Raw genomic sequence first — 27994 nt, 5'->3', positions numbered from 1 at the left:
TTTACTGTGAAATGTCTTTTATTTCCCGATCACACAAAGCACAGATGTGTTTGTTTTACCCACAGTTTGAGAGGTTTTAGTCGGTTTTTTGGGACTTAGAAAAGTTTGCAGTTCGCTGCCTCCAAAGCTGGCACTCTGCAGGGTGTGCGGGGGCAGACAGGCACAAACAAAGTCAGTTAGATAAATTGCTCTAGTCGGGCCTTTGCATTATCATTGAGAATCACGCCCTCTGTGCTTGAGTCTTGACACGCGGTAATGATAAATGACTGAAAATCCTCCCTCATCTCTGTGGAGTTAAATTATACAGCTGTCAATCAGCCGTTTTTAGGATCGCATACATTAAAACCTGCATTTGAAATTTGAGACTTACGGTAAAATGAAGAAGGCGTAGTAGTTTTGCAAAGAACAGCCAAACTTTTATACCTAAATGATCATAAACCATTTCCAGTGTGTTTTGTTTAACAGCTACAGATTGCTGAGTTGTTTCCATCTACGCAGGAGCGATATCCCGCTCTCGACCCCATCGAAATCACTCCATCACAGCCAACGGAAGTAAATGCCTCTTTTTTTTTCCCCAAGCAAGGACAAACGGAGGAGGCTTGTCTACACTAAAAGCATTTCCACACTGCAGGACTAATCTGCAGCACCACTGCCCTGACCAAGGTCATTTCTGTTCAAAAAGCAAAGCCAAAGATGGTGTAGTGAACCGATATCCCCGGGTCAGTGTGGTGCATTCCTTCTTGGCAGCACTGAGTTGTGTAAACTATCTCCAGGCTTCAGCACCACAATTTTATGGTTCTCTGGGTCACAGCTGAGGATGCTGATTTTTTTTTTTTTAAAGAAGGTTTAAGAAAGCCCCGTGAATCCTGCAAAGTGCCCTTATCTAATCATCAACTGTCAGCCCCAGATGTCCTGTAAGTAGCGCTTCTCTTCTCTAAGCCTTGCCAGTCTTTTCATGGCCTCCAGTTGGTCCACCTGCAGCTCCGTTTTAATTATTTCCATGAAGGTCTCATTCACGTCTTTAGCCATGTTTTTAGCATCCCTGCAGAAAGGAGGAAAAAAAGAAGTCGTTATAGGCAAAAGAGCAATATAATCAAGCGACAGGATTTTTATACGTCTATACGCTGCGGCAAGCAATCTTTTAGAAAACCACTGAGCACAGCCGGTGCTGGAGTCTATCCTGGAAGGAAATAGCTGAAATATCCATCTTGCTGTAGCAGTCGTATTGGGTGAGATTCATCATCCAACTGAGATATTTTCTGACTCTAAAAAATTCCCACACGCCTGACGTTTCAAAAGTCATCTACTCCAAGGTGGGGAAGGGTGAAACATGAGAAAAGGAATGTGGTATGTAGCTACATCATGCATATATGAGTTGGCATGTCAGTTTTGCACATGCAATATAAATGATAACATAATGCTCCATTTGAGTGAAGGCAACAGTTGCAAAGATGTCAGAAAAATTATTTTCTGTTCTGTTTAAGCAAAAAGAAAAAAGAAGACAGAGAGTTATCTTTCTTATTAACAAGCCACGTCTATCACTCAGAAAAAACCTCGTTGTACTTTCATGTCAAAGCTATTCAGCACTAAATTATTAGATTTTCTTGTAGGGTGCTTTGTTTGATCCATCGGTGAGCTCATGATGAAGCACCCAAACATTACAGTCGCACTCAAAAGAAATATCTTCAAAGACAAGAGGAGTAAGAAGTCCTGCGACAGATGGTATTGCTCCCTCAGCGCCCTGATCTCAACGTCATCAACCGAGTTTGGGATTACACGAAGAGACAACATGAAACAACTGAAACCTCTTCACAGAGCATGTTCAAGGTGGGAATATTACACCTTTATTTTGCCCGTAGCTTTCTGCATAAAAGGTACAAAGGCAGAATGGGAAGGCTTTCTTGTTGCTCCTTCAAGCCAGCTGCAGAGGCAAGTGACAGAGCCGAATCATAGCCTGTGTAAAAGTCAGAGCAGCGGGAAGCCGCCGCCGCGTTAGATGTCACGCCTCTCTGATTCCACAACGTTGCCATACCTTGTAGAAATCACACGTCGGGGTGGTGTGGTTTAGTCTAAACAAGCCAACGTGTCATAAACAGGGGTCTTCTTAAACGCATTAAGGCAGAATTGGTTTAAAAAGAGCTCCTGATTGTAAACCCACATTAGAATCCTGGCAAATTCCCCGGCAGGCGTGAAACAACGTACCTGCCAAATACCTGCGAGTGTTTGCCGTTTACAAGCCAAAAGGTGGTCATATAAAATACAAAGCTTCATTACTTTTTAGTGTCTACATTTTTCTGGATGACTGCATGCTGAGCGGATAAACAAAAAGGTTTCATTCATATGTGCTTTATGGATTTTATGCTCATTCGCTGCACACTTGCTATCGACCACTCTGAAAGCACCAGATTGAGCTGGATTGTCTTCAGTGACTCAGGAGTCCTTGGCAAAACTGACGAGAAGCCTGCACGCTAACTCAGAAAGCCTGACTCAAATTTTCTGCCTCGTGTTCTGTGTGCGCTGGCACATAGTCAGCCTAACAGAGTCACAGCCTAGATCCCAAATGCTGCCCATATTTCAAAGTTACCCAAAAATTACTTCTGTGAGAGATGATGAACTTGATTATGGTGTTATACGCCACAGGTCTGGAATAACTACAGGAACTTTATTTGGAAGCACTGGCTTTATACACAATAAACCACATTCAGAATATATTTCACCACGACTACAACTAAAATGTAACTTATAGTTTCACAAATGTGTCCGTCTGCGCACACATTTCCTTTTGGACAGAGAGGGCTTCTCACCCGCCCCCAAATATCCCAGCTGCGCGTCGCTGGAAGCGGATGACATATGCAACTGCTGACTGCTGATTGGACGACAAGTGGGCCGGAATAAGTGAGGGATCGACAGCAGAGTTCACAGGAATGGGAGAACCACAAAAAAACATCAAAGATCAAAATTACTGCACAAAAAGCGCAGTGTGGCGTCAGTGGCCACATTCTTTGTTACACTTTTTCACTTCAGCTCTCTGTATGTTATAACTTTGTCTGCAGCTGGCTGAAGGACCGACAACACCAAAAGCCTTGTATTTTGTACAATGCTTGAACACTGCCTCCATCTGACAACAGTTCTCCGCAGGTAGACGGGACACCCCCGAACTGCCAGTCTGTGAACCCTCGCTCTCTCCTGAACCACCCAAACAATCTAGCTCTCATCTATCTTTCTCTTACATTTAAAAAGTTGAAGTTTCATATGTGCAATTATCCAGTGAGCCAAAAGTTTGGCTTCACAGGATTCACAGCTCCGGCTGTGAGCACAGCAGCCCCAGTGACCTTCTTACCAACCTTCTGTTTGTGTGGGTCAGGTTATCAGGAGAAAGCCGGCTTAATGGGAAAGGAGCAGAAATGTCTTGTTTCAGACACTGGCTGCACAAAGGCCCAATATACAATATTTAAGAAACATTTTGAACTGGAAATCAGCTACTCTATTATAAAAATACAAACTGGAAATGTGAAATTTATGAACATCAAACGTGAGCATAGAAAGGAATCTATACTGCAAAGCAAAGCAATGTGACAAAACCAGGGCTAAGTGTTAGAAAGAGGAGCTGTGAGTGAGATGCAGCCTGTGATAAACTTAGAAGTGCAGCCGGAACATGATAAAGCCGAACAAGGTGGACGTCAAACAAAACAAAAAACAAAACAAAGAAAAGAATAACCATCACTCAACACGAATTAAGGCTGAAATAAGATCCAGTGTGTCACTCTTACCCGCAGACATAGAGGTAACCGTTTTGTTTGAGCATGATGTCAGTGATGTGCTGGCTGTTAAGCAGCAGATTGTGTTGGACATATCTGGGACGTGCGGCTGAGGTGGCGGCGTCCTCGTGCTCCCCGTGGTCCCTGGAGAAACACACCATGAGGTGGCTCAGGATACCTCTGGACACAAAGCCCTCAAGTTCCTCTCTGGGACAAGACAAATTGCAAGCAGAGGTTATTAAAGTTATTCTTGTAATCTTGGACAGTCTGTTCCTCATTTTGTGATGATTAGACTTGTCAAAAGCAGTCGGGAGGCCTCGGTTTTAGCTGCTGGTGCAGAGCAAAGATCAGGCGATACATGAATGGGAGCAACTGTGAGAGACAGCACTTTTATGTGCTTTTTACAAGAAAAACCCCCAATTTAATTGAACATTTTTTCATTGGCTGTTTATTCTTTCACATCCAACACTCCCGTGGGATATTTAGCAATGGTTTCCACCATCTCACATGACCGGAACTACAAACGTTTTCTATGAACCAAAAAAAAAATAAAAAATACTGTCAAGCTCAACACCGAACACTGATGGACAAAAGGTCTGAGCAAAAATGTGCCAGACAACCACTTTGTCTTCTTTAACAAGAGAAGCCTGAAAAAAAATATGGATTTCATAAGCAAGGTCGAGTCACAGTTATAAGCATCTTTTTACAATCAATCCTCCCAGTCTGGCAGTGGGGTGTAACCTTGCGCTCTATCTGTGTTTTGCTTGCCAACTACTTCTTCTTCTGCCTCAGTGTTTTTACAGGGCCTGGGGTGCTATTGGAAGGGAAGGCAGGAGGAAGGTGGTGAGGGAGTAAGGTTTATTGTGGCTCAGAGCATCTTGTTTAAAGTTAAGCAGTCGGAATGAGCAGAAACACACACACAGACACACGCACACAGTCATAACAGCCCCAGCTCCGAGATCAGGGGTGAAGGTCTTTGCCTCGGGGGGGTCTGTGTTTTGCAGTAACCCCTAGACTAAAATAAGGCATTTTTTGATAACACAGAGACGCTGTGGTGTGAATACTAAAGGGAGAGGCGAGCACTGTTGCCCTTTGTTCTATTTGAAATGTCCAGAATTGTTAGTTCTTCTGCAGCGTGTTTACCATCTAACCTTCATTTAGAGACATCATTAAATTAAAAAGGAAAAAAAATTCCTTCGAGGAAAAAATCTTTTGACCAAGATATGTGATTACAAAGTCTGTTTGAACACAGGAGCGACCAGATGAATAACAAGGAGAAAGATTGCCGAGTTTGTTTGTTTGACGTCTGAATATAAATCATCACAGATTGATAACCGTGCGAGCAGAAGCCGGCAGATGATAAATGACAGTTGACTTCTTAGAAACACACAACAACCCAGGGTTTTATGAGAGCCAAAAACTGCCAGATTCCTCTGTGTGCTTCGACACGTAACAGCCTATGGCAATTTCCCGGACCCTGACGTGAACCCAGCGGGCCTTCCAGTCGTGTTTTCCCTACAGCGTGAAATCACACGCCATAAAGAGGCTGAGGCGTCGCAGGGAGGGCGGGGGGAGAGGATAAGTGCGGCAGAGGCGAAAGGGGAGGACAGGTTTGATGTGGCATGCAGGCAGATGAGCATGAATCTCGCGCAGGGATGTTAAGTGCTGCGGCTGATTGAGGCGTGTCACGAGCCTCGTTTGTCTTCTGCATTCAGAGCACGACCGGAGGGGTTGGTCACATCCTGCCTTTACATTCTTCTTAATATTTATAAGCATTAAAAGCAATATATGCAAGTTTACATTTCGACCTGTGATTCTGACAGAGGCAGCTGAACTTTTCTTTTAAAATCTGGGACGTTTATACAAAAAAAAGAAAAACATTAAAGACTATGCTAAGAAGGTTTTTGCATTCCAGGGCAATGCCAGACATCAAATTGCACTTAATTTAAGAGAGATCCAGCAGAGATGAATGCAGGCAGTCAATTCAACTGCAGGCATGTTGTTCTCATTCAGCTAACCTATTTAAATTAAGTACAACGCTTCATGGGTGGCTCATAAAACACAGACTAATCATATTGGTCAACACTGTGGGGGTATTCATCAGAGAAGCCCACACTGTGAGCAAACACTGCCTGCTACCTGGCTGCGAGTTCATATTTAACTATGAGATAGAGGAAACAAAAGCGAACAAACAACATCCTCTGTGATCTATCCTTGTTTGATTAAGGATGCTAACCCATTCATGCTTTTTAATCCTGCAAAAGAACTCGATCAGCTCACCGGTGTTGAGCACACGCTCACTGCTGGTACTACCAAGAGCTGATCAATTAGTATGGAGTCAGGAGAGAGAAAAGCCAAAACAAACTAATCAGAGCAAAGATCTCCTCTGAGGCTGATGTCGGCTCAGAAATCAAGAGCGGTGGTTTAATATTTAGTACAGTTTAAATGGATCAAACTTAAGATTGGCGTTATAATACAACCTAGTGCCTGCGTTGAAATCTAAACCATTAAATGTTCTCAGTGTTTCTACTACCAGTGCCTTCTGGGACCTCCCCTCCTCAAAGGGACCGCTCTCTTCCCACCCAAAAGAGAAAGAAGGTAAAAAGAAACTGAAGGCTTTTTATGTGAAACTGTTTGATTTCAGCACTGTGTCAGAGTCTGTTCTGTCATTTACAGTTGCGCTAGTAACACTCATCTCCTCTGCTCCCTGTTAGCGTGTGTGTGTGTGTGTGTGTGTGTGTTTGTGTCCATCTCATTGTTTGCTCCAGTCCAACTCTCCTCACACAACCAAGATAATGTTACTTGAGATGAACAAAGCTCATTACAGGGAGGGGGGCGGTCCTTCAGATCTTAATTTTTTTTTAAAGAAAATAAAGGGCGAGAGAAAAGGGGGGGGGGGGGGGACACAGAAAACAACCCCTTCTTCAGTTGATAAAACAAAAATAGAGCCGAGCTGTGACTGAGTAGAACCATTCATTGAGTCTAAATCCATTAGCAAATATTGAATCTGTTTAGGTTTGGCTGTTGACATTTAAAGCCGCTATGGCTAACATAACTGTTGCATTTGGAGGTCTGGGCAGCAGACAAATTAAAGTCTAATACATTTACTTTATTTATCTATTTTTAGCTGTGGATTCTGCACCGTATCTGTTGTGGAAAATATTTAGTATTAAGCCATAAAACCACCAACCAAGCTTTACCACCACATGCTAACTTGCTAACTACATGCTTTTTAAAGCTTTTTACAGCTTTTAAGGCTGTTGAATATAAAAGTGAACTAAAACAGTCAGAATTTGATTTATAGGCTAAAACAATGAATTAAGAGAAGCTAAAAGTGATCCTAATGCTACAGACCCCCTGAGGGAAAACAGTGGGTGTTGCCTTTGAAATGGCATTGGGGGAGTCAAATTGGCAATAACCTGGAGTCTTCCACTAAAGGTTGGATTTCACTGTAACATGACATTGGTTGTATTTATAACCAGAATACAACCACTTGAGTGAGTTCTGAGTAGACTTGCTGGGACTGACTGTGTTCACCATCCATTTGCGTTTATAAATTAAATGGTAATTATCCCTAAAACCAATATTAACCAGACCATAGATCCCATGTTTTTATAAAATATACCTTTAGTGGAGCTTTAATATTACATATTTTAATGCTTTAATTTTTAAAATATTATTTGGATATTCTAGGAATTTCCAGATAACAGCTATATAAACCAAACCATGTTAAAAGGTCAGAGGATCTTGCAACATTAAGTAAAGTAGCTGCGTATGCATGTTAGTTTTCTTCCCAAACACCTTAGAGCATACCCTGAGCATTTAACATTTAATATACAGATATAGATATATATAAGTGAATAATAAAACTCACACATTGTACATTCAGACTGCAGTCTTCATTATGCAGGTCACAGATTTTAATACATGGAGAAGTGCAGCAGCAAGGTAAAGAGGGTTATGGAGAGGACTAAATCTGAATCACAAAAGGTACGTGGGTCTGAATGACGACTGAACTGAAAGGAAAAATACACTTTACCGAAACAGGTAGTCTCGGTCTCTGTGGCGGCATCCAAAGAACAGCCAGGTCTCTCCAAATATGGCCTCGGGGTTCGTCTGTCTCTCCTCCTCTCTGAAAGTCAAACAACAGATGTTAGTGGTCAATCAATACAAACAGACACAGGCCCGATGGAGGAGAGTCCTTCGTCACAGCAAAAGGCTAAAGAAGACGTGACGCTATTGAGCACTGTCTGTAATGACAGGAGTGGCATGTGCACAGAGACGACCTGTGTGTTTAAGGAAGGACATTATATGCATTATTAAATTCCACCCGAGCACAGGTTCCATCACAATAAGCAGCTGCTGAAAATGAAACTAGGGCTCAGTGTGTGAGTGTGTACAAGTTTTACTCCTACATTTATGTGTGTCTGTTATTCAGTGCAACAACATAAAAAAAACTGCTCCTGAAAAAGTGATTTCTCTTGTGGCTTTGGAGTTTGGCAAATCTCCCAGAGTCCTTTGCAGGCAACAGCAATGCAGCAGCACAAAGCGGCTCTGAGGATGCCGTTATCTGTGCCACACACCTGCCGCAAAGGTGACAGCTCTCTCCCAGATAACAGTTGACCTCCAACCTTTCATGATGCCATCAGTCAGTTGACTGTCTAAAGAGACCGGCATTATCTGTTACCCTAGCTGTGGGTGGGTGATTTGGGGAGGGGCTAGCTGAAGTGACCAACCATGACAAGGGGCTGAGAAATACCACAGAGAGACACTGAGACTGGGCTCTTTGTGCTGCACCGCTGCGCTCCGAGGATACGGTGCCTGTTTCCCTAAATCCCATCCTTTGCTGTTCACAGACAGACTGAATCCTGCTGTGTTTTCCAGCTATCACAAAATGAAAATGGCAGCCAGCTCCTCAGACTAATGGAGGGATATTGTGCTTAAAGAGGTGATAATACTTTTAAATCTGTGCTGAAATCATTTGCTGGTTAATCTAATAAGTATTTCAGCACAAAAAATAAATGACTAACCTCAAAATTAAGACAAAATGAACTACATTTATCGAAATATTTTTAAATGATCTTTGGACATTTTCACCTACTGGACACAATTTGAGTCATCTCACATCTATGACTAAAACTGCAAGATGAGCAGAGACGAAGACTCAGGATGTGGATAAGAAAACAAGCCAACTGCACGTGAATCTCCAGGCAAAAGATATTTTTGCATGGAGTTGGAGGCAGTTTTGTGGGCAAGACCTCCTTTAAAGGCACGGGTTAGAACTGGACTGGATATGTTTCACGAGGGAACAATAAATAATCTAGATTGCTTTTGCACAACAACAGCTAATAAGACTCAGGTAACCGAGACGGTTCAAACAGCATGATTCAAACAGCATGATGCAGATGACATAAACAAGGTGGAAACATCTTTGATTGGAAAGGCGAGATGAAATATTCGATATCCACTGCACAAAAACAAAGGTTTGAGTCAAAGCCAGGAAGAATCTAAATTTAGCAGAAGACTGACTGGATTTTATTGTCACTATGCTATTGGATGATAGGTCGCTGAATTGGTTTAAAAAGGTAGCGGACACTTGTATCTGTTTTTTAAAAGATTTGTACTGTTTTAATATAAATTTGAACTCGGCAACACAAAGAAGTCACTTTGGCCTGTAGACCACAAAGAACTCTTAATTACAGTGTTTCCAAACAACACTATGTAAACTGTACACAAAGGTCAGAATCTATGAGTTGCAGGTCTATTAGCCCTCATATTTAATTACAGCTTGCATAAAGACAACATAGTAAACACTGGAACTCTGACGTTTTGTTTTTCCTTTTAGAAATGCTAATTTTGAATGTGATGCCAGTAATAAATCTCATTAAAAACTCTCTATATAGTTATGTTTACCACATTGCAGAAAAGTAACTAAATTTACCACTCTCCAACTGTTTTTTTACTAAGAAGGCAGGCTGCTGAAAAAACATGAAAACCATGGTTCAGCACTTGCTTTGTTAAAATAATTAAAGTATTGCCGAAAAAGTAAAGTGTCTGGATGACAGCATATGCTGCTCCAAAACTTAACTTAGCATTAATGGCGCGCTCACAGATGTGCAAGTTTATAAAGCCATGTGCAATAATGCCCTCCCCCCATACAATCAAAGATGCTCGCATTGAACTGAGTGCCGATAACAAGCCAGATGGTTCGTCTGCTCTTTAGCCTGAAGGACGTGGCGTCCACGATTACCAAAAACAATTTAAGATATTGACTGGCGAGACCACAGGACACTTTTCCACTTCCCCTCAGTCTGTCTTAAATTGACTTGGGTCAATTTCTAAATCTTGTTTATGTATGGATTTCCCTTGGAAGGCACAGATCTAACTTGCAATCCTGGATTCTGTGATAAACTGACACTGAAAAAAGTCTTGTTGGGCCCACGCGGTGATTTTCACAACAGAGACGTGTCTTCAAAGCTGTTTCTGAAGAACAGAAAAATCATAACTGATTTCTCCCTGTATACTGTGATTTTACTGATATGATGTACCACAGATTCTACATAATAATACTTTTTTTATCCTGAAATTGCTGAATTATTTGCCCACCAAGTCTTCCAAAGAGCAGTCATACCCTCCTTCTCTTTATTTTGGGAAAAGCAAAATCAATAAATAAACATCTCCATAGGAGTTTCTATTCATTGCCACTCATTTCACTAAAGTGTTGCCAGTTACTCATTGGGGAATGAAATGTTTATGAAGTGTCTATTTAGCATAACACATCTCTGAATTTCATTTCCTCCATCTCATGTTTTGATGCATGTTGCTGGCATCTGTGCAGTCTCTGCAGTACACTGAACCAAATAAAGGTTTAAATGACTTTCAAATCATTGCTTTCTGTTTTTATTTACATTTAACACAGCATCCCAGGTTATTCTGGAAATGAGGTTGTATTTTCTGATATTTTAATAGACTCAAGGATTACCAGATTGATTACATTTTTTAAAAAAAATAATGAAGAGATTAATCAATTGTTTTGTTGTAGCGCTACACTAATTAGCCATTGGCAAAAACAAATCAATGCGCAAGTGTGACTGCGAATACTAAAAACAAAGCTTAACTCTCATTAATTAAATGTAAAGTTGACCAGTAAGAAAGATTCAGGGAATACATCTGTTTGAACTTTGTGCCTGCAACTGAGACTGGGTAACAGAGCTGTCTGGCTGACTTCATCCGAACGCTCAGATCCCGTCCATTAGCATCCTGGACGAGATTCTTCTGATCTGCAAACAGCCTCAAGTAAACTCATTTTAGCGGGCTCGTCTCTGCTCTCGCCGCCTGCCCTAAAGGGATCAATACCAATATGAAAAACCTGGATTCCATTCTGAGTAGACCACACCGGCGCCTTTCCCTGAATACAAATCACATCACACCACATACCCACACTATAACAGCCTGCAATAAAATCCCAGGGGAATGCAGCATCTACAGAGCACTCCATTTGGGGTCGAAATCAGAGGCGGTTGCCTTTCAGCGCCATTCAGTTGATCAGCAGGAGGGGAAACTGCAAGGGAAGCTGAGGTTAAGGCCTGGTAAACATCACAATTACCTCATATCTTTCATTTTCATCTTTGCAGCTCAATGCGAGTGGCACTGAGTGCCTTTTTACATTCTAAAAAATACAAAAGAGCCAAAAAACAACAACAGCTTGAGACTTAATCACTGAAATTGCATTGCAGAATTACAATATACATCCAAAGTGATGAATTCAAAATGTTTTCATAATACGGAAGCAAGATGCTTAAGCTGCCTAATTGTAGTCAGCTTTCTGTTTGAACTGATAAATGGAAGCTAAATATTTGCTCACACAAAAACACAAACTTTAATTCAAATTGTTGTATTGAATGTACCAAATATGCCTACTGGTGCACCTAAAACTGAGGAAAAAAGATTCTTTTTTTTCACTCCAAAAGAAAAACTTGTTATGTTATGGCTTCTAAGAGGATTAAGGCAAACCACTCACTTAAAATACAATATTTGTTTAACTGTCACTGCTCCCAGCTAAACTGAAAGACGCTGAAAATCACATTCTCCATAAAATCCTTCCACGAACACAACAGCAATCAATACCAGACTACTGGAGGCCCTTATTAAAATCTCCTGGTACCACCAAGTGAGCCTCTGACCTTTAGAGACTCTTCTTCTACTTGTTACCAGTGCTACAAACTCGTACAAAGTACTTTTGAAAACAGCCATCGATTAACAGTGGGGGCGGACGAGGGGAGAGGTAGGAAGATCGAAGTGTCCCCGTGTTGTTTTGTTGCTAACAGGGCCCTTCTCAGGCCTCGAGGCAGATACGGCGTCCCGTTGACAAACTGGTGATTGTTATCTCCTATCAGAGTGCAGCGTCAGCCGCCGAGGCTTTGTTGGGAATCTCAAGATAGATTGTGCACAATGCCGCGCACCGCGACAGGTTTTTACAATCCTCGAGCAGAATACGCAGCTGGCAGGGGAGAAGATGAGAGACGCAGACGAGGAGAAGCGACTGTCGAGACAGCTGGGATGAATTGATTCACATGGGCTTATGCTGGAACAGTCAAAAGCCGCGTGATATAGAAAAAGAAAAGAAAAATAACGATACAAAACTGAACTTTAAGGACATATTTGATTAGGAGGCTGTGCGTAATGAACACGCAGCCTTGCAAAAATCAATCAAAATCCTCGTCCGCTGCTGTAATAAAACACTCAAATGTGCATTTTTATAGATTTACATTTTGGAGAGCAAAATTTGGCCTCTGCTGTAAGGATGAAAGTAAGACTAATTTGTTCATATCAGTGCCTTACATCAGAGCACTGTCCCTCTGGCTGAGCCTTTATCGTTAAGAAGAAGAAGAGCCTGCCTGTGAGTGCTGCGATCAGGTCAGTCAGAAAACGTGCTATCTTCATCGCTCCATCCCACAGGCACTAGCAAAGCATCACCCCAGATGACCACTCATCTTTCCCCGAATCTTTGCGGCAGACAATCCACCGCTGCCATCACTTCAGCCGGTGCCGTGTCACCTCAGAGCAATCACGCGAGGACACCACCCGCCCCTACAGAGCAGACATCCGGGGGATTTAGAGACAATTGGAGTTGACTGGGGCACAACCTCATTTACACAAAGCCACCCAAGAGTTAGACATGTCAGTCTGACTAAAAAGGCTTACTGCGCTTTCTGACAATTCATGGTGGCTATAAGCCTGGTTCAACACGCAGCCATCAGCCCGGACCACATTAAATCCTTCTGACAGGTCATCTTCTCGCAATCTCGATTTAGCCATCAATTCAGACGATTAAACAAAATGTCACGTTTTCCTCTAATTGAGAGCACTCTTCAATCACAGACGTACAGCGCAGCGATGGTTTAACTAGCTGGAGAGAACTACTGCCTACTAAGCTAACAGTCAATATCCTCCAATCACCTCTTTGGCAATTACAAGCAATGATTTGCTCCAACATGACCACCACCTACTGGAGAATTTACTTTGAAATCAATATCACTCCACATGCTGCTTTAACTCTTGGCCCTTTATTACAGAAGTCATAAATTTGTGCATCAGAGAAAGTGTAATTTATTCCTGGAGAGATAAGTAAAACACCTGACATAATCCCTGACGTGATCGCAGCCCTCGCTGCTAGATTTGTTATGGCTTATGTGATGTACATGACGTGGTCTTTTTACCGGCTTTGAGAAGGGTCTCATTTAATTGTCTCTGCAGATTACTAGAAAATATGCACAGATGATGAGCACTTAACATCACTTCAACATTGTGAATATTCATTAAAGGCTGCGTAATTTCAGCTGGAAATGTGTGTGCGACACTTTGCACAAATCAGCACATAACCCGATGCTTGACACAGACATTTCACTGACCCACTTCAGCTGCGATTTTTGGCGCCGATTCAAGTGCATTATTACATGCACTTGAATCCTCTTGACGGAAACATTTCCAAAATGGGAGATCTCAAAATATGCAATGAGCCTCTTATTTGGGGAAAAAAGTCACTTGTGTTGCAAGCTGATATTCTATTGTGTGCTTAAAAAAAACATAAGCGTACCTTTGCTGGAGGAAGCCGATGAATGGAGCGACTCCAGTGCCTGGGCCAACCATGATGAAGGGCACTGATGGATCAGGGGGAAGCCGAAAAGACGCGTTGGGTCTCAAACTCACATGGATCTAGCATCAAAGGATATTAGAGCGCATTTACAATAATTAGAGTAATTACAACAATGCCAAGGAGCCGCTGTGGGCTTGCCAATCGATTCATTGATCTACTTCTTACTCTAAGATATACTAATGAGAAAACTCATGAGCTGCAATTGAAATCCATAGGGTATGTGGTAGGGAAGACTGCTTCCTCTAAGTTAAACTACTTTACTTTAATTAACCACACACAACTGGCTCAAAGCTCACTCTCTTTACATGTCTGAGCTAGTAAAGCCGAGTTTTCAGAGGGACATAAAACACGTAGTGGAAGCTGTCTGAATCCCTAACGCCCAGCACAGCACAATTTCAAGCCGTTGTGCTCAACTCTTGCTTCCCCACCCCTTCTAGTACCTCTTGAACCGTAATACTAGAAGGAGAATGGGGCAGTCAACCTCTTTTGCTATTTTACTGGAAAAATCGAAACAAAGACAAAAGTAAGGCCCAGTAAAGTGTAGCAAGTTTTCAACCTAGCCAGAAGGGTACATCTATTTTTTCTCACCCTATGAGCGTTTGCTTGCAACTCCTACAGCGCTTGTACCAGCAAATATGAGCACTTAGAAATTTATCAGCCAAGACCACAAATGTGCACAATCTACTTTCAGCTTTTGTTTACCCCAGTCTACTCATTACCTTTGGCAGCGCTGGGTTGCTGGACGAATCAGCCTTCCCAGGGAAAACCAGGCCAGGATTGATGAGGTCAAACAGCCAGCCAGTACACAAGCCTCGCCTCCCCGCGGGCCGGCCGGAGCATGCTGGGATCTCTACCACGTTGAAGACAAAATGAAGCTTTCCAGGGTGTCTAAGACGAGAGCTGCAGAGATGGCACCACAGATGGTTTGAGATGGAAAAAGGCAGAGACAGGGGGGAAACATCAGCATGTGAGAGTGTGTGTGCAGGGCATACAGACAGAGACAAGCAGGGAGGAAGTGAAAACAGAGTGAAACACAGAGAGGCACAGGGAGAGCAGAAAATTGGGAAAGATTATTTTAGGCCAATTACTTCAGCATGGACGTTACTTACAGCTACCCATTTTGAACAATTTCAGCTGTTTAGTGATATCTCAAGCACAACAAGTGGTAAAATGACGCAGTTTGGAGGAAGCCTTACAGAGTTTTCACCCACTATATCTAGTAGTGTTTAGACATCATACTGTGTATTAGCCTCCTAATAAACACATATGTGTACATATTTTCTTAAAATCAAACCAGAATGTAATTTCTGCTTCTCGAAGAATAAAAGCTTCTGTCTTATTTGCCTCGATAAAGATGCCTCTCTATTCACTGTCGGCTAGAGCACTCTCGCACACTCTTATCCTTCGCTCTCCGGTTCCTGTGGGCCACTGGAGACCTCTATTGACCACAGCATCAATAATGCAGGTCTCTAATGTCTCTGCACCATCTGATAAACTACAGCCACTCTCTCCTGTCCGTTTCCCATCTCTCTTCACGCACACACACACACACACACACACACAAGCAGCTAAGGGAGAGACTAATGAGAGGAGCGGAGAAGTTTTGACATTGCGTTAGATGTTGCTGTTCAACATGAGTCTCAAAGCAAACCTAATGGGCACTAGCTTAAAAGGGAGCGCGAATCAATGACTAGCTAAGTGAGGAAAAAAGAAGGAACACTTGGCCTATTTAAACTAAGCACAGCTAGCTAAAGTTGATGCAATATTTAAAGTCCGTTCATTTATGCAGTTTCTCCCTATCAATGAAATCTACAAACAGCCATTCAAACTAATGTATACCACATAATGTGCACGTCTGGCAAAAGGAGTCCAGAACAAGCTTCCCACAGATACGAAAAACTTACATAAAGTGTAAGTTTTTCGAATTGCCACCAGAAGAGCTTCGCTGTGCCATGGCACGAATTCTCTGAAACTCTACTGGAGAGATGAAACACACTTCTTCCAAAGATACTCCCACATTTGGTGATGGAGACTGCATCTAACATGCTGAACCTAAAATCTCCCAAAAGGTGTATATCTGGCTTGAAATATTGCAGCTACAAAGGCCACACCATATGATTCATATAATTTTCGTGCTCTATGTCCCCTCGTGCCCCAAGGAAGAGAGAACTGTCATGCTGCAAGAAACAACCCATACCAGGAAAGAAATATTTCTTCACTAGAGGTGGTCACTCATAGCCAACACAATGCCCTGCACACAACATTGCATGCCCCTGGATGCCCTTGCTGTAGGTATAAGTGTTCAGGTTTTTCCTTTAATTTGTCACCCTACACAATTCAAATAAAGTTATTTCTAAGTACCTCAACACATCTAATTTTATATTAATGCCAGATTTTATTAAGTTAACAGAGCTTCTCTCTCATGTTATTAACTCCCTCTCCTTAACGCTCTTAATGTCCGATAATTTAAAAGCTCAATGCACCCCGTGAAAGGATAGGCAAAATAGCAGATTTCCAGTGGATGCTGTTGCATTTCCCAGCTGCCAACAGAGCAAAATCAATATTTTATCATGCAAACTCAAACTCTCTTGTCCAGTGGTGCCTAATAAACAAACCTGGGCATTCAGTGATATATATCATGATGCATGCGTAGGAATAAAACAGCAACAAGACTTTCAAAACAAGGTTAGGCAGCTATGAGACCAAACAACACACACACACACACACACATGGATTTCTATTATACTTGTGTAACGCAGTATTCATGCACAGCCATGTAAAATGTATATGAAATCAGAATACCATATTTACTTGACGCTTGCAGACAGTAATTGAAATGCGTGTCGTGCTGAAATATGCAAGACCCCCCCAATGAAACTGTTCAGCATTAATCCAGCCCCAAACCAAACAGGATAGTTCTGTTGTGCAGAAATAAAACACCAGCCAGTGTTTAAAGATTTAGGCTTCCAAGACCACTTAGAATAAAACAGACATACTTGGGTGGGTGATAAAGCACACTTGTGTAGCTCTACAGTACAAAGCATATTCTTCAGTGTAATTTTCTGTCACCTTACCTGGCTGCTGAATAAGGCCGGGGTTGCAGTTTTGGCAAATGCTCTGAAAGGCAAGCACAAATGTCAATCACCGCGCTGTCTTGCTAAGATTTGGTTACGCAGTCAATCACCACAGAGAGGAGACGAATTATGTGAAAGTCATTTAGGTCCATTGAAACGTCCTACCTACCAATCTATCCCCAGTAACCCCCACCCAGGTTACAGTCTTGTTTCTAGGACACACTTCTATATTTATGAAATTACAAACTCAGGGTTATAGAATCCCAAGTGTCCAGATGTGGAGCCAGTAGGAAACAGATTGCTTATGCAGACCTTATTTCAATGCCAGCCATGAAGGTGCCCTCTTTTGGGTAATATGTCGCACACATTGTATATGCGAGGAGGTGTCAGTTACATCGGGAAAACTTTTTTTAAGAGTTTGAGATAACTTTTTTTACCTGACAGCAACAAGATATGCCATCCTCTATCTAGTGCCCAGCACCACTGATTAGACGCTGGCAAAGAGAGAGATTGAGAGTTGTGCGACGTGCTTGCTGTGCACTCGCTACATTTTATTTGTATCTCGGTGATAGATGAAGCCGGACAAGTAAAGCACCACCATATGTACCAGCTGAGGCTGTACAATAACACATTTTTCTGCTAAATTGCCAGAGAGACAAACAGCTGGTCTAAATCTGCTCTCTCCTCTCTTTCTGGATTTCTCTGACATCTAAACAGCTCAGAGGTTTCAGAGAGACAGCTCCGCACTTTGATGTCCATTTCATCTCTTTGCGCTGAGATATTTTAAACAAACGCAACTCCTTTGCTGAAACAGCAGTTAGATACTAATAATTTATCCACATACCCTCAGACACTGAAAGGACCAACAAAACTGAAAAATAAAATCAGAGCCAGGGGTTAACATCAGTTTTAGACAGTAAAGAACAGTCGGCTAATAAATTAAAAGACTAAATAAAAGCAATGCACATGTTTTTTAATACATTTCATAAGAAAATAAAGATATTTAAAACTTGGTTGCGATTGGGTTTTTAACCACTTTAAGTACAGTGAGTACAGTGAAGTCGTTGTCATGTTTGGGAGCCCAATTTGGGATCATTTGAGTTTGTAACATTGTGTTATCCTGCTGGAGCAACAATAAGAAGATGGGTACTCTGTGTTCATAAAGGGACAGACATGTTCAGCAACAATACTCAGGTAGGCTGTGCTGTTCAAACAATGCTCAGTTGGTGCTTAGGGGTCCAAAGTGTGCCAAGAAAATATTCCCCACACCACTACAACACCTCCAGTAGGGTAACCAGCACTCCAAAGGCAATATGGATCTATACTTTCATGTCGTTTACACTAAATTAAATCCGAATGCTGCAGCAGAAATCAAGATTCATCAAACCAGGCAATGTTTTTTCAATTTTCATTGCCCAATTTTGGGGAGCCTGAAAACCGCACCCTCAGTTTCTTGTTCTTAGCTCCCAGAAGTGGCAGCCAGTGTGGTCTTCTGCCGCTATAGCCCATCTGCGTCAAGGTTCAACATGTTGTAGATCCAGAGTTGCTCCTCTGCATACTTTGGTTGTTCTTAGTGGTCTTTTGAGTTACTGTTGCCGTCCTATCAGCTCGAAGCAGTCTGGCTATTCTCCTCTGACTTCTGTCATCAACAAGGCCTTTTCACCCAGAGAACGGACGCTCACTGGATAATTTCTCATATTTGGACCATACTCTGTAAACCCTAGAGACGGCTGTGTGGGAAAATTCCAGTAGATCAGCAGTTTCTGAAATACTCGGAGCAGCCAGTGTGGCACCAAAAACCGTGTCACGTTCAAAGTCACTTAAATCACTTTTCTTCCCCATTCTGGTGATCGGGTTGAACGTTAGCAGGTTGTCTTGATGATGTCTAAATGTCTGAAGGCAGTGAGCTGCCCCCACGTGATTGGCTTATTACATATATCCATGAGCGAGCAGTTTGAAAGATGTACCCGTGAATGTGTAAGTATGTCTGTGGCTGAAGAAATGTAATTGTTTCACGACCTGCCATCTTAGGTCGTGAAACAATCACGACCTAAATTATTAGGTCGTGATTAAATTATTTCCACTATCACAGAAAATCAGATGTGTAAAGAAAACCTGGAAGATTAGGTTAAAAAGAGTATTTTATGGGGAAAACATATTCTTTTCTTTGATGTAAATTTAACTGAAAGGGCAGTTTTGCATGTCAGTATTTGAAAAGCTGCGAGATTCCTTGTTATATATTTGAAGTCGGAGAAATAGCAGTGTCTTGTATTTCTCTTTGAGATGCCTCCAATATTCAGCATGACTCATAATATTAAAACTAGCCGGAGCAAAGAGGACTTATATTCTGAAAGAAGTCCAAATGTTTCAGACTTAGAGGCTTAAAATGTATTAACGTATCACAAGGTGAGCCAAGATTACAGGACGGCCTTGTTTAGTTGTAATCAATATGCATGTACTGGAGATACAACCCACAGTGAATCATCTGTAAATAAATCTTTAGAGATAATTAGAGCTAAGCTGCACCAGAATGGATAAATAAATCGTTCCTGTTTTTAAAGTTTCTCAAAAACCAACAGTGAGTTGCTGCTTAATGGGACAAATCCTCACATACGAAATATCTGAGGATCCTTTCAGTCGGTGCAAGTGTACACCTCTCCATCAGAGGGTGTATCGTGTATGTTAGCGCTATCCTCCACAGCTGTGCAGAGCTTGAGTTGCTGCCTTTCTATCACAGAGTGACAGCACATGTCTGAATCAGAGGACAATCAATCCATCATCTCGCATCACAGCGCTGCAATGATACTGGTGGTAGATACAGAGGATGGATCACTTTTAAAACCCTCTGAATGCAAAGCTTTTTTGTCGCAGTCAGTGGCTCGAAGATACATTTTTAAATATGTAATCCAAAAAAGGCTTAAGAAAAAAGAAAAAAAAAAAAAAGCACAGTCCCAAGATCCCCACTATGTTTTCAGCGGTATCATCGATCATAGTGCACAACAATATAATCTATTTCATCTCAAAAGTCTCTGTGCTGCAATTTATATGCAGAGGTACCATTTTAGTAGAATAAATGAGACAGAAATGTGGTTGCACATAAAAGTATATACTTCTCGAGATTTATGGAGAGTTTCTTTGGCTGTGCATGGAATTAGAGAAGTTGTTAGCATTAAGGCGTTAAGTGAAATTCTCCTCAGGAAGGTTTTTGCAGTTTTTAATAGCCTACAAATGCTAATTTCAAGTTATTTCTGAACGAAGGACCTGCTAGCTCATGGTTTTCCGAAACCATTTAAACATTTTCTGTGGCGTTTTTATGGCGACTTAAGTGAATAAAGTGGGAATAGAAGTGATATGCAATCCGTTCTCTGTGACCAAGAAATTTCATTTTAAATTTAATGCTTTTCCTCAAAACAGAAGGGCCAATAACCTCTTGGGATACAGACATATTCCCTTTACTTTACTTTAGTGAGGATTATTTTGTTCTGCAAGTTTAAGTCCAGCAAAAAAGTAAAAGAATAGAAAAGAAAACTGCACCTTGGTACGATTTCATTTGAGGTCTGCTGTAAAGTAATTGAAAAAGATGCTCATGGACAGCATTCAGTTCCCAGGGGCTTTGACCCCAAAGTTTTTATCTAACACTCTGTACGAATCAATGAACTATCAACACGACATCTGGCTCTGAAAAGTGGGCATCTTTCTCAATTTAGACCCAGCATCTACTTTTGTAACCAGCCTGCACTTGGCCAAAGACATGTGGGTCCAGAGACATCTCTCCTCATTATTTACACTTAGTGTAAATCAGCCTAAACCCTAATCAGCAAATGCCTCCCCTTCAGTTGAGGTAATGAACCAAGAACACTGCAAAAATACAGCAGTGTACTTTAACAGCGACACCCTGAGTCAGAGTTTACCATTAACCTATGATCCAAACTGACCCTGTGCATTCGTGTCCTTGCAAAGCTCAGTGGTTTACCAGTATACCAAATAACAGCTGCTGCCCTGAGGGGTCTGCAACGCCGCATTCTTCACGAGGGCACGATTGTCCCCGTTGCCAATTTCTGCATCAGTTCACCAGAGTAAAAGGTGCTGTGGTTGGCAAGTAGGCCTAAAATAGCTGACATTGGGGTAGGCCAGGAGCTGTGACACAGCTGTTTTAGAGGACAGCTCAACTTGTATATGAAGCTGTAGCCAACTAATTTCACTGTCTGCTAAGTTTCAGTCAAAGCTTATTAGATCTATACTGAATGAATGACCAGCCAACTGTCTTAATGAGCTGAAAGGAAAATGTTCGTTTCTTACCAACAGTTCACACCAAGGGTCAAAAAAAGGAGACGATAGGTGGCAGACAGCAGGGGAAAAAAATCATCAATATTATTAGCACAATGCGAGATCATGGATAAACCTCAAAATATATACCTTGACTTGATATATATCGTTATATTTACAAAAAACTGGAAACAAAACAATATTGGAGCTGCAGATTTTAATACGAGACGAGGAAGTGTGCGTTGACCCTTTGGGGAGCCTCTTGATGTCCTCTCTGTGACTATTAGGTATAATTAAATGCTCTGACCAAATCAACCATGAGCCTGTGCTCACAGAACAGGGCTTTACTAAGGCTACAGTGACCCCTACTGGATGAAAATGATCCAGTCAGACAAACTCTGAATCACAAAAGACAGAAGGCAGGCGCGACAATAACACGAGGTGTTATTAAAAGTGAAATAAATAGTTCTCAAACAAATAATTCCACTGACACTTAGTGCGGGTGCAGTCAAAATCCCACTCTCATGTCAATCATTGTAATTCTCCATTTCCTTGAAACAAATTGAAAACTTGTTTTAATTAAACATGCAAGTTTGAAAAAAAATGCAATGATTTTTTTGAAGACACTGGAAAAATCCAAAATATAAAATACACTTATCTATGATAATAGGTCAAAATTATGACTAAAATTGTGATTTTTATCACACTGTGTATTTTAGAGAGGCTTTCAGATTCCCCATTAAAACCTGGAAAAGATCACTTTATCAATGATGATTATACGCTCCGTTAGTCGGTGGAAAAAAAACAGAAATTTTCCGAGTGAGCAAACAGCAGGGAGTCTGACCTATAAGGAGGCTGAGAGGAGGTGAGCAGGATGGGAAGGCTGTAAGAAGCTCCAAAACGCTGAGGCTCGGGTCTCTCACATACAGGTTGTAGTCTGCAGCACCTTGTTTACTGCAGAGCTCCTGCAGTCTCCTCCTCTGCACGCTGTCCCCTGTATGCTCCACCAGAGCTCGCAGAAACGCCTGACAGAGACACAGAAATCAGATGCGCTGTCACCCGAAGCTGTTCTGCACCTCCGTCAGCCACAATGGTCGTGACTTTTACAAAAAGGGGAGCCAGCCACACTGTACACAAAGTCTGAAATCTAAACAGGCAGATCCCTGACTCCAACCCCATTATGTAGCACAGCTATTTTAATATGCACAAAGCCATTTCTTCCACTACAAAATTATAATTTTCTTTTTTTTATAAACAAGAGAAAAAAAGGCCTTTAAGACTACTGAGAAACTAGCAGAGGCGAAGAAGTAATCTTTTAATTCTCAAACAAAGTTCTAAAAATCGATTAATGCAATCAATTACCCAGTTAGATTTGCAGAGGACATGCTGCGGTTTAATCGGCATTTCATTAGTTTGATTAGTAACTGCTTGTTATTTTTATTGTAGGCACCAATTAAAATAAAAAGATTAAAGTGATCACAAAGAAACATTAAAACGCTTCTGCTTAAAATTTAGTCTGCAACCATGAATCAATCAGATGCTGTAATCTGAACTTCTAAGTATTTGTCAAGAAGTGCTCTGTATAATCTCAGTGATTCATTACAGCTTTGACTGCATGTATGCAAAGATTTGTGGCACGTTCTTCGCTGCACTGGATCGAGTGTAACATATTTCTCAGCGGAATTGGAGAATCAGGATGTACAGCTATATCTGCCTGTGTTTGATGCTGCTACACATATGACTGGGAAGTCTCATTGCCAAAGAACCAGAGGTTATTTTCTTTCCCGATCCTAAAAAGGAAAAAATGTGAAGCTTAAAAATTGCAGGCTTTAGTGAAACAGCTGAAGTGCCTGCATTACACAGGCAGGTGTTGTAAAATAAAACATTTACTGCCTTGTAAGTCTTCAAACAACACAGTGGCAGGAAAAAAAAAATCTATTTCTGTGCAGGAATTTAATAGAGGAAGCTGTGAACAAAACGTCTATAAAGACTTCTGAGGGAACTGAACTGAGTGAAGCCGTTAACGTTTAGATGTTCTACATCTTTCTGACACTTTATCAATTTTTTGGGTGCAGTTCAAAAAGAGTCTTTAAATAAAATCCAAGCAGAATTCAATATATAATGGCTCGCTAACTTAATTCATGATTATGACAAAGCAACTTTTTATTGCACAGGGTTTCATAAGCGTGTCAGATATTCTGAAATGCTTAACGAGAAAAAGTAACCCATCCGTCTTTTTTCTTCCATTTATCCTATTCTGGGTTGCAAGATGGAGCAGTGGAGCCTATGCCAGATATCAAAAGGAAGAGGCGGGGCTGCTAGTTGCCAGTCTGTTGCAGGGCTATCACATAACACCTACAGTCAGTTTAGAGTCATCAGATAACCTAAAATCTCTTTAGATGCCTTTAGACTGTGGGAGGAAGCTGGAGTACCTGGAGAGCGAGCATGCAAACTCAGACCCAAGACCTTCTTGCTGTGAGGTGACAATAGCAACCACCGCTACTCCCAGAAAATGTAACCTTTTTGAAATAAATGCAAACCTGTAGTGTGCGTGTATCATTAAATAGAAATTGTGTTTTAAATGTTGTGCAATTTAAGGGTTTCAAAGGGAATCGAGCACTGGATTCAGACCAGTATTTACAATGACGTGCTTATCAGAGCTTTAGGGTTATTACCGTATACTGTCATGTTTTCTGCAAGTGTGTAGTGAAGAGTAAATAACTGATACAGCTCATGCCAGATGGAATTTTCTTTTCACTTTTTCTCTTTGTTTTTCATTAAATAATCACTTAAGCTCTCTAATTAAAAACAAACAAACAATCAAAAAAACAAGATGATGTGAAAATAATAACTTCACCATTAACAGTTTTTAATGAATCACATTTAAGGAATCAGAGGAAACTACTGCAGGCCACATCGCCAGCCAAAGCTCACAGACTGACGAAAGCTCAACACTTGGGCAATTTGACATTTTCACGCACCAAATGTGAACTTAATTTTAACGTTTCAACAGAGGGATCACGGAGGTTAAATGATTATTTCAGCTTTGGACCAGGACTTAGTAAATCCAACCTTGCCTGAGCGTATTAAACCAAACTATACAAACACCTGCAAATCTTCTGGGTCCAGACCCGCTGCTGACTCACACTAGACCCATTTTTCTCCCAGCTTTGACACAACAAATAAAAACAACGTGCTGGTAGCGGTGTCAGAAAGACACATTCATTTTATTATGCTAAGACAGTAAAATAACAAGCAGATTGTCATATGAAAAAGTGACTTTGTTTATGCAGCAAGTAGCAGCAAAGCAAGATAGGGAAAATGGTACCTTCTTGGGAACACTTCTGATCTCCAGACACCATGTGAGCAAAAACAACAGAGAAACATTCTGTGGGATGTAGGGTGGCACCTGGGCACCTTTAAGAGGAGAAGAAGGAAAATTAAAAGGATGAGCTTAATGGGGTCCATATTGTGTGTTATTTTCAAGAGTGTACCAGTTGTAGTATTACCTTTTTTCTTAGTGTCTTTTTGCAGAGAAATATTGACATGGTGGTTCCTTTGACTGTGAAGGCCCAGCCTGTGAAGCATGTGGTCCACGTCTGCGGCCCTGTTTGGGCAGAACACATCAAAGGAATCCCCTGGTTGATAAGCCAACACTGGGTAAGCCTGAGAATGGAAAAAAAGAAACTTACAACACTGAACTTGCAATCTAAATCTTTACTGGGGGTTAATTAAAGCTTCATTTAAATAAGCATCTTTTCTCGTGCTTACAGAGATCTCCAGTTCCAGGTGAAGTGCTGTCTTGACTGCATCTCCACTGGTCAGTTGAACTGCCTTGGATATAGGCACCTGATGAAGAGCCTCTTTGTTTAATGGCCCCACAATCTGAAAATATATATAAATAAAAAAAATAGTGGCCAGTGAAGGAGGAAACATGGGCTAAATCCAAGTTCTAGCAGCAAGAACATTCATCACCTCTTCCATAGTGTCCACCTCCTGAAGAGAAACATCTAGATAGGTAGGAGGCAGAGCAGGAACATTGAGCGAGGACTCAGATAGCGGTGGCACGGAGAATGACAGTGAGTGTGCCAGTGCAACGTGGGGAACTCCAGTTTCCTCTGTGTGTGTTTTTGATGCTGATGTGGAAACACTGGCAGTGTCACCAGACTGGGATGCCAACCCAGGGCTCCCCGCAGGAGAAGCTGGCTTGAGATCAGAAGCGGCAGAAACTGAAGATGAAGCAACAGATGCAAATTTGGAGTCCGCGGGTACAGATGCTCTGACTGACTCGCAGTTCTGCTGGTCAGTGATACTTAAGAGGTTCAGTTGGACATCTGGAACTGATGAATCTGGAGTTTCTTTGGTTGAATCCTCTGGGCTCTCTTTCAAGTGAGCTGTCCCAACAGAAGCCATTTTTGATAAGGATTCTTTGATGGCTTTCCACAGTCCCCCAAGCCAGGGATCCACAACCAACTCCAGCCTAGAGAGAACAAAGTTCACAAAATGACAGCAGCATAAACAAAAGAAAACCAATATGGGTTTAATGTGTCTGCATGTGCTCTGAAAGTTGGATGTTTACATTTTCTTTCTCTGCAAAACTTACCCTATACCATCATCTGCATAACCCGTAGCATAGAATTGCTTAGCTCCGAGTTCTTGTAGACGGCGCTCAATGGTCTTGCCACAGTTGCAGAAATTTGCATAATTTGTGTCTCCTAAAGCTGGAGCAGACAAAGGGAAACAGATTGAGACTCTCCAGCAACTGTTCAGAAAGTAAACAGCGCAATGCTCTGCATCGTGATGATATATACAAACATGTTTTTCAAATTAAACTCCCATACGGGTAGATGAGCTACAAGGAGCGCTACCACAGACCCTTATAAAAGAATTTACCTAAAAGTGCATAAGAAAGGTGCTTATAGTGGTCAGTGGAGAGGGTCTTCCTCTTGATGCACTTTAAAAATTTTAAAGCATTATCCGGCGGTTCCCCATCTCCAGTAGTAGAAACAACAAAGACCACTGGGGCACTCTCCTTCTCCAAATTGTACTGGAACCAGTTATGTGAATGACGAGAGAAACACAACCATCAATCAGTATCATATTTATTAAAATGTTGTTGATGTGTTGTTTGGTATCATTTTTCTTTTATTAAACTTTTTTAAACTATCGCTGAACTGAGGGCGACTTGGTAAATATTTTACTTTATACAAATATGTACTTCACCTAAAGTGATTGTATTTGTTTTATTGACATATTTATGTTGTTACGGTGTTATGGCCTTCATGTGTTAATCTTTTTCTACCATTCCTAAACTGGTGCCTTTATGGTAAAAATTCCCTTTATACAGATGCTAATAAAGAAAAGAAGAAAGGGTCAATATCTTCATTAATTGGGAAAAGTACATCACGACACACGACTAAGATCGCTACATAAGTCAAAGCTAGAATGTACCTTCTCGTTGTCATTCAAGCAGCTGAGATCAGCAACCAGCCCGTGCTCCTCCGCCTCCTCGGCTATCCCTTCTGCTATGGACTGGGCTTGGCCCTTCTGAGACCCATACAGGACCACAAACCGAGGCTTCACTTCACAGGGCATGCTAGAAAATCCATACAGAAAAGAGGTCATTTGTGCACTGTGTTTATAACTACATGCCATTTTATAATTAGCAATTTTCACAGTAGACCATGGCTGCTCTGATCGTGTGTTTCAGCAAGGACTTAGTGCACACAACCAGGAGGCTAATGCTGATTCATTTTTATGTTTACAAACTTGCTATGTCCACTCAGGTATGAGGGGTTGTCAGCTCAAGCATGATGCCAGAATTATGTAAAACAAAGATGAAGCAACAGATGCAAATATATCATTACTCATACCTAATACTAAGAAGTCGATTTGCTAGGTTAACAAAAAGACTGTTTACCTATGTTACCACAGCGTACAAAGGAAATCAAAGGAAGTGTTTGTAGACCGGTTCTAACTGCATATCTAGCGTATTAATGTAGTTCTGATCACAAACATTTGTGCTTGTAATCTGTGGTAAACATACAGAGGCGCATACAGTAATTTCAAAGCTACATCAATACATAGATGGAATTAGTGGACATGACAGTGACCGTAATATTTTTTTTTTTTAAGGAAAGGAAAGAAAAACAGGTAGTCTTTACAGGTGTTTTGGCTTACCAACATGCGTGAACATTTGACAGGTGACAGACAGACTGCCACAGAACAACCTTCGTAGCTTTCGCAGCCCTGGACACCACCATATAGTAACCGGACGTTACGTCATTTCTTGACGTTTAGAGAAGTTACCATAATAGTGCACGTGGGTATTAGCGTGCTGTTTCATACACTTCATGCATTTCCGTGAAAAGCAGCGGATTTACATTGATAGCAAAGTTACAAGTTTTGCTAAAAGTTGGTTAGAGGCGACAGCTAACAACTTAATTCTGACACATCGCATTCAGGTCACGTTGTCAAAGTATAAGTCCCGTCTTTAAAACACGAATCTTTGTGAAATGTGCTTATATGGAATTAAAATCAGATATATGTAGTGTATTCAGTTCTCTGTGGGTGTTTACCTTTACAAAAGTGCGATGAAAATCATACAGTAATATGTCCTGCCCTTCCCAGGGAATTTTATAATATTGTCACTGCAATTCACGCGAGACCAGGTCGCAGACTGAGATTGAACGAGATCGGGCGAAACCATATTGTAAAAAAGTGTCTTTTTACTTTAATTC

At 41.4% G+C, this 27994-nt stretch overlaps 1 protein-coding gene across 2 annotated transcripts; it reads right to left on the bottom strand.

The window, feature by feature from the left end:
• Positions 1–27947, bottom strand: mtrr (5-methyltetrahydrofolate-homocysteine methyltransferase reductase). Of its 2 annotated transcripts, none has more exons than XM_085172577.1 (15): positions 27833–27947; positions 26706–26850; positions 26148–26301; positions 25858–25975; positions 25230–25734; positions 25026–25139; positions 24764–24920; positions 24583–24671; positions 22099–22279; positions 16989–17031; positions 14634–14814; positions 13855–13973; positions 7798–7890; positions 3771–3965; positions 1–1042 (listed from the first exon to the last, which is right to left on the bottom strand). In XM_085172577.1, exons 2-15 carry the CDS (start codon positions 26847–26849, stop codon positions 898–900), a joined length of 2238 nt encoding a protein of 745 aa, XP_085028703.1. In that variant the 5' UTR covers position 26850; positions 27833–27947; the 3' UTR covers positions 1–897. The 2 variants fall into 2 exon arrangements, with proteins under 2 accessions (XP_085028703.1, XP_085028702.1); XM_085172576.1 differs by lacking the exon at positions 27833–27947 and adding an exon at positions 27435–27794.
• Positions 27948–27994: the final 47 nt, after the last annotated feature.

Source organism: Neolamprologus multifasciatus, chromosome 9, assembly GCF_963576455.1.
Source record: "Neolamprologus multifasciatus chromosome 9, fNeoMul1.2, whole genome shotgun sequence".
Classification (NCBI taxonomy): Eukaryota; Metazoa; Chordata; class Actinopteri; order Cichliformes; family Cichlidae; genus Neolamprologus; species Neolamprologus multifasciatus.
This window is presented reverse-complemented; position numbering and strand designations above follow the sequence as displayed.

What these genes read in the sequence shown, in the direction of transcription:
- mtrr (XM_085172576.1), bottom strand. Translation starts at nt 27,517, where the DNA reads ATGGTGGTGTCCAGGGCTGCGAAAGCTACGAAGGTTGTTCTGTGGCAG. An exon ending in CCTTTCTTATGCACTTTTAG is followed by an intron (nt 25,976 to 26,147) that starts GTAAATTCTTTT and finishes TGTCTGCTCCAG; the next exon opens with CTTTAGGAGACACAAATTAT. An exon ending in TCAGAAGTGTTCCCAAGAAG is followed by an intron (nt 22,280 to 24,582) that starts GTACCATTTTCC and finishes TGTCTCTGTCAG; the next exon opens with GCGTTTCTGCGAGCTCTGGT.